Source organism: Acanthopagrus latus, chromosome 7 (genome assembly GCF_904848185.1).
Source record: "Acanthopagrus latus isolate v.2019 chromosome 7, fAcaLat1.1, whole genome shotgun sequence".
NCBI classification, from domain to species: domain Eukaryota; kingdom Metazoa; phylum Chordata; class Actinopteri; order Spariformes; family Sparidae; genus Acanthopagrus; species Acanthopagrus latus.
Genome location: NC_051045.1, coordinates 30,405,751 through 30,413,029, shown reverse-complemented (window position 1 = coordinate 30,413,029; position 7,279 = coordinate 30,405,751). Strand labels below are relative to the sequence as shown.

The window sequence follows — 7,279 nt, the reverse complement described above, 5'->3', positions numbered from 1 at the left end:
TTCTGTGGCCCAACTTCAAACCTGGTCTGTTAGTTCTGCCATGTTTTATGTAGATTTACTGTTAACATGTAAACCTGTTGAATTGGACATCGGCTACCGTCAATCTGGGGGGATGTTGGAATAATCTTGTTCTAGCAAGACAGCCATAAGGAATTTCTGAATTTGCTCTCTGGGCAGCTGTGGAAATGTTTTTAGCTTCCAGTCAGCTTCACCACTGCACTTAATTTGTTGCCTAACTAACAATGAGGCTATTAAAATAAAATGAAATTAATAAATTCAGTAACTAAATGTTTTAATTTATCTATGTCAGTTTTGACTTTGTAAAGCAAACTTTTACTTCCTGAGTGAGTTTTATTTTGGAGTACATAGTAGTAGTTAGGAACAGAAGTCACTGTTTTGCTTTTGAGTTAAAAATTATGAGACAGTTAAAGTGAAACTCTCGCAAAAAAGCAACCCAGGCTTTATTTGTGAATGTATATGAGTCAAAACTTTGTGTAAAAGCATAATTATGACACTTTTAAGATTTACCGTAGTTTTGTTTTTGGGCAAGCTCATTTTCAATGGAGTGCAGGGGCCCTCCTACGCTCGCATAAAAAATACTATTTTCAAAACAGTAAGAAGTCTCGACACAACATGAAACTTTGCTCATAGTATCACCAGGGTCTCTACACATGAACACACACCAGCACTGACAACATTGTGTGTGTACACAGAGTTTACTAAAAAGAAGGTTTCTGAACAACTCATGTTAGCAGCTGTATCTTCGGCACGCCGCCGTCATGGCAGACAAAAAGTGTCAGTCCCCAAGTGCGACCTAACAGGAAGGCTTGAGGAGCGGTCCACCATTACTCTCCTTCTTGCTTTTTAGAAATGCCTCTTAATTAATAATAATTAATAGTAATCAAGCTTTTACACGAAGGTTTGACTCATATACATTCACAAATAAAGCCTAGGTTGATTTTTGCCAAGAGTTTCACTTTAATTTGGAGTAAAAGCTAGTAAAGTTTTCACATATTAAATCTAAATGATGATGATAATTAAAAATGTCAATTTCATAAAACAAAAAGTATCATGAATTACGAGATACTAAGTCAGGTGTGATTAATCATGTGTTAATTGTTCGTGGGAATAGGCTTCTTTGCACATCATGGTAAGTCCTTCCACAGGCTCTAGCTGACCTCTGCGATGAATGACTTGGAAACACCTCTGCAAACCTCAATACGAGCTCAGGTGGTCCAACAGGCTAAAGATCTGCTGTTGTCAGTGATTAACAGCTACAAGTACGACCTGACCACACCTGCATGTTCAACTTTTCACTTCTATCCTAAAAAAATCCCAAAATGAATTAATACAGAAAATCTCTTTTTACTTACTTAATGTTTGGAAACATTAACTTAAAGCTACATTTGAGTTACCCAGTTGGCACTGGATAACAGAACATGTGATTCTTGCATGCAGCTCATCTTTTTGGCAGGGGCAACCAGTTCAGTGACTGAGGATCTAAGTGCTCTATTTTGGGGTCACAACTCACCTTATTTTGTTCAGTTGTCTAAAACGGTCTGAAAGTGGCATGTGAAAATGAATCTGTTTCACAGTCAGTCAATGGCAGGTTATGGTCAGGTTTTTGCTTTCACACTACTCGCACCAATCTTGCTTCTCAACACCTCAGAATGACAGATTTGTTGTTGCTGTTCTCTTCAAGCACTTGGCTACAGAGTTTGATGTAATAGATTTGGGAGACAAGGCAAGGCTTACCCAAAAACAAAAATGTTTCAAAGAGGGAGGGGCAGGGGGCTCTTATGTAGAAGGATATTAGTTAAGTCTATCAAAAATACTGTTATTCTTTTGGAGAAGAGAAATACACAAAGGTCTACACATCAAACTAAATGGACAAACATATACAGGATCAATAAAAAAATTAAAAACATATGAACATATCAGCTGAAATTTTAAAAGAAAAAATACTCTTTTTTTTAAAGGTTGAAAGTGCTAGAATTCAGATTAGCTCACAGAAACCCAGGGAGGACAAACTCAATACATGCCAAAAGCTTTTCCTTAACTTTTCTTTATGTAGGACTACATGATGTTTGTTACAAAAATATAAATGCTCAATTTGATTGCTACAAATTTGGCTTAAGCCAAGAGGGTTTTTCTTAAAAACAATCTTTTTTAAAACTCAAAATAAAGATCAAATTCAAATCTTGCCCCTTTTTTTATTTTTATTCTTTTTTCTTTTTTTTTTTTTTTACATATTATGTAAATTTTTAAAAAGGTGCCCACAGTTTGTTTATTTAGGATCAATAAAAAGTTTGATCATTTTACAATTGTCATTATCAAAATAATGACTTTCCAGGTCAGACTACTAATAATAATTGTAAAATAAATCTCAGATTAGTTCAGGACAGTCAGACTGTACAGAAGCTTTTTTTCTGCATTAGTGCTTGCTGATTCTGAATTTTCAGCTGCTCTTATCTCCCAAGTGGAATATTCAACTGTCTACCACACTATCTGCTGCTCATTATCGGGGTTTCATACCCTGCAGCATCAAAAATCATATGACACTTGTAGCAATTTGTAACAAGCAATTGTGCAAAAATGTAGTTTCTTCTCCCCAGGTTTTGGTAAGAAAAGTAAAACAAATAAAAATGAGGTGATGTGTTGTGTTGTTTTTCGAGGTCCTGTTTTACACAAACAGAAAATAATATATCATATGACAACAAACAAAACAAATAAATGACTATGAGCAATACCCCGAGTTGTGCAGTCAGTCATGTTGCCCGCTGTGCTTTGAATGTCAAAGCCTGGGGATTCGGTGACTGCGTTCTTCCGGTTATCGCTGTATTTTCAGACCCTTTTCCTTTAACCCTAAAAAGCAGCAGAGAGAGCAGAAGGAGTACAGAGGGGATGGGGCCTGGGCATGATGAACACTATGTCGGTTCAGTTTGTGCATGTTTTCAGCTCACTGTCCACCTGACAAGAAATTGAAATGTTCTAGTGGTCTACAGTTGTCGTCCATTGGCAACCGTAGCTAAAAGCAGCAATACGTTTTTGTTTGTTTTTTTATGTGCGATGTCTTTACTGTTTTTTTTTGTTTTTTTTTGTTTTTTTTTACTTTGTTTTTTCATTTTCACTCAACGTATAATGGCGGTTCAGGATCGCCTGTGCCTGTCTTCATCTATGACTGGAACAACATTTATGCACAACGTTAAGGATAGCTATGGATATGCCAATTATGTTGGTCATGCCAAAGACAAAACACTAGATAAAAAGCACCTATTTCAATTTGAGGCTTAGGTTAACTTTGGGCTCAGGTTTTTATAGGCTGGTGGTGAGGTTAGAAAGGATCTAAACTCAAAAACAATCCAAAAGCACTGAGCTTGGAGTGAAATCTGCTGGGGTTTCATTACGTATTCCACTGAATAAAGGCCTATATTCATAGATTCATAGGCCATCCATTTCAGCATCCCTATGACAAAATCTATCTAGTTCAAATCCTAACTGATTATTAAGCCACTAACAGCCCTCTATAGAAACTTCCTATCCACAGTTCTGATTCCACTATACTAACTCAAGTACAAGTAAAGATTGGATATGACAGAGAAAGCTTAAGGGGAAAAGCTAATACTTCATCCATTTGTTTGATCAAAAATGCAAGATACACACAAATGTAAACCTGCCAGACATCAAAAAACATCATCACTTAGTATTAATACATCTACCTAAAATACACCTTACTGAGATAAAAGCAATAATAATATTCATTTTTGAGATATTTCGTACACTGCAATAACATTCTTTTACACATTTTTCCTCATCTGTCACTGAAATTCTTTTGTTTTTTGCCATTCACATATGTCGGGGTTCATTATTACCATGATGGTGCAGCTTTTTCAAAGACTGCCTAAACATGTGTCGGTATTTCACTCGAAAAAAAATATATAGATTTTAGGTGAGTTGGGCAGCCAAGAAACAGCTGCAGTTATCATTACCATGGGGACTTTTAGAGATTAAACTGTTCTAAAGAAGATAAGTGAAGGAAGGAGAGTGAGGAGAGTCTTTGTCTCAGGCAAAGACAAATGGTTTCCCAAGGAGATTCCTAAAGGTGAAGTGCCTTCTGCAAAAAAAAGTGCTTCTCTTGAGGAACAGCGTGATTTTACATCATTTTCAACAAACTCACACATTTTCACATTTCTTGCTTTGTTTTTTTTTCTCTTTTCTTTAAAATGTGTGGCAATGTATGTGACTGGTCTATATTTTTGGAAGCTAATCATATGATAAAAGTGAATTTTTCATTTAGTGAGTGTTTCCATTCAAACTGACCTGACTCTAGGAGCATATCAGTGACAGATACAAGAAAATAATGACATCCATCTACTTCTTTTTCTTGTTTGAAGAACACTTTTTTAGAGACAGGCTAGCTTTTGTGGCTATATCCTCACCATCTGAGGGGAGATTTTAGAGTTCAGGTTAGATTGTTGACTCAGCGTCTACATGTCTTCATTCCTTCACTGATTTCTTCCCTTTTCATACTGATCATGATAGTTTCGGTTATTAGGTGGTTCAAAACTTATAAGAAGACAGATTCTACCATGTTCTTACATTTGGAAAATAAAATAAAGTAAAACACAATATCCACTTCAAACTATATTTTTCTGGGTCACAACAAGACAGATAATCTTCACTAAAATTATCTTGAATTTTTTTAATATTATTACTTTATAAAGTATGCAGTACCATGTCTTTTAGCCTACTGATCCTGCCCTCTATACTACTAAATAGGGGATGGAGGGGGGGGTAAAAGGCGAAGTAACTGGAAATTTAAAAAAGATGGGTTAATACATTGCTATGTAACTACATGATAGGAAGAAAAAGCCCAATAAAAGCTACTTCAACTAATTTTCTCACCTTTTCCTTTTGATCAAAGGGGTTTAACTTCCTTTTAGGGCTTAATCAAAAGCTTTTGTGCGCTTTCTTTTAAGGCTAAGTGTTCATTTGTGTATTTATTTATTCTAATTCTCCACCTTTTTGATCATGCCCTGTGAAGAACCACAGTCAGAAATATCCATGCAGAGCTGATCTGAGCTGTGGATGGTGTCGAGACCATCTTGGCTGGACAGGGCTGGCCGAGGACTGACTCTCTCACTGGAAGGCCTGGTGGAAACGAGGCAGTGTGGTAGTACTAAGGCTGGAGCTGAACACTGATGGGAGGGGGTGCAGGGGTCCAAGACCCAGACCCCCACTGGAGCTCTGCTGCTCCTGAGGTTGCGGTTGCAAAGAGGTAAGAGGTGCTGTAGCGACGGCAGCTGCTGCTGCGGCGACTACTGCAGCATGGGGCTCGGCAGCATGCAGAGATGAGGAAGAGGATATGGAAGATGAAGAGGAGGTCGCAGATGAGGTGTAGCCCATCACCAGCCCTCCTGTGCTCATGGGGTTGCTGTAAGGAGGCAGGTTGAGGGGCAGGAACCCCAGCAGGTGGGAGAAGTCCATGTTAGCAGCACACAGAGACTCAGCGATCACCGCAGGGCTCTTGGACAGGAGGGGATCTCCACAAAGCTCATCCACCAGGCCCGAGGTGGGCTCCAGTCCGTCCTTGGGGGGTGAGGCAGCAGCGTGGGGTTCTGCAGAGGGAATCGGGCCTGGCGAGCCACTTTGCAGATCCATGAGGAAGCTCTCCATCTCCACTTTCAAGGGCTTGTCCAGCAGGTATGAGGTAGATCCCAGCTGGTATTTGGGGGCTGGCTGGGGCTGGTGCTGCTGCTGGGGAGCCGGAGGTTGGTGGTGTGGTGGCAGTGGAGGGGAATGGTGGTGGTGATGATGGTGGTGATGGTGATGGTGATGGGAGTGTGGGTGAAGGGATCCAGGGGATTCCATGTGACAGCCCATGCCCATAGCTGCAGACAAGGAACTGGGCATCAGGGACGGGTGTGGGTGAGCTACCCCAGAATTAGACATGGCCTGGAGATGGTGGGGATTGTACATCCCCATTGGAAAAGGAGCCCCGCTGGGGAACGGTTTTCCCATCATGGGGTCTTTGTTGGGACCCATGCCACACATCATGGGGCTGAGCTCCTCCTTCACAGAGCAAGGTGGCGACCCAGAAGCTAAAAGACCTAACATATCAGGAGGCTCTGTCTTAATTTTCAACAGCTCCTGCGAGTGGCTCTTCTTCACATGGCGTGTCAGATGGTCCTTCCTGCCAAATCGTTGGGCACAGTACTGGCAAAGGAAGTCCTTTCGGCCCGTGTGGACCACCATGTGCCGTCTCACATCCTTCCTCGTGTAGAAACGACGGTCACAGTGGTCACAAGGGTGTTTCTTCTCCTTGGTGCCACCCGAGGACTTCCCAGAGTGGCTCTTGAGATGCTCCAAGAGTACGGGCGTGCTCTCATAGGTCTGCATGCACACTTTACAGGTGAGATCCCCTGCTGTGGCAGAGTGCATGGCCACGTGGCGCTTATATCCCAGCTTGGTGTTATAGTGCTTCCCACACTCCTCACACTTGAAGGCCTCCTTGTTGGGGTCATGGGTCTGCAGGTGGTTTTTCAGGTGGTCTTTTCGGTGAAACATTTTCTCACAGAACGAGCACTGATGGGTCTTCTGTGGAGAGTGTGTGGCCATATGCCTGCAGAGGAACACAAAATAGAAAAAATAGAGTAAATGGTGGGGATGTTTCCAACCAGTAAAACTTCTCGTATCCATACATACACAAAAAAGTCACACTGAACCTAAAATGAGGTTTGAAACCATTTCCTGTGATTCACTGGATTCAAAACAAGCGTAATATGTTGATGAGACTAGAGTCATTTAAAACCGGCATGGATTGGGTTTTAAAATTGGGCTTTTGACCAGTTACAGCAAACAAGCTTTAAACACCTTCCCCATATAAAGCTCATTTAGCAAAGGTATAGCAAACTGTTACTAAGAGATTGTTCACATTTAGTATTAGCATCCATCCTGAGTGACCTGATCACAAGTAGACAGCTCCACACCCTTCAGTTCACACCTGGTATTATCGTGAGTCTCCACGTGTGTCTCAAGTGACCACTTATGATCGGACTTACTTCCCTGTTCTATATGCAAATAAGCACATACATCACCGGGACGAGTGAACATGATGTCTTTGTCACAAAGTCTCTACATGTGATTTACATTACAGTAAACAGAATGGCAATGAGACAGTAACTAATCCATTCTGCCTGTTGTTTTAGCTTCTTCTTCTTCTTTTTCTTCTTCTTGTTGTTTCACTGAGTTGAGTAGGCGGTCCTTCAGTGTGGCCCAG

The 7,279-nt window shown here is 40.7% G+C and overlaps 1 protein-coding gene across 2 annotated transcripts in view; it reads right to left on the bottom strand.

Moving 5' to 3' along the window:
- Positions 1-730: 730 nt before the first annotated feature.
- The window catches only part of plagl2 (pleiomorphic adenoma gene-like 2), a 46,995-nt gene continuing 40,446 nt past the window's right edge, over positions 731-7,279 (bottom strand). For both annotated transcript variants that reach the window (XM_037104974.1, XM_037104975.1), the window contains exon 4: positions 731-6,622. In XM_037104974.1, coding sequence (XP_036960869.1) covers positions 5,140-6,622 — 1,483 coding nt within the window. In that variant the 3' untranslated portion in view covers positions 731-5,139. The remainder of the gene's footprint in view (positions 6,623-7,279) is intronic.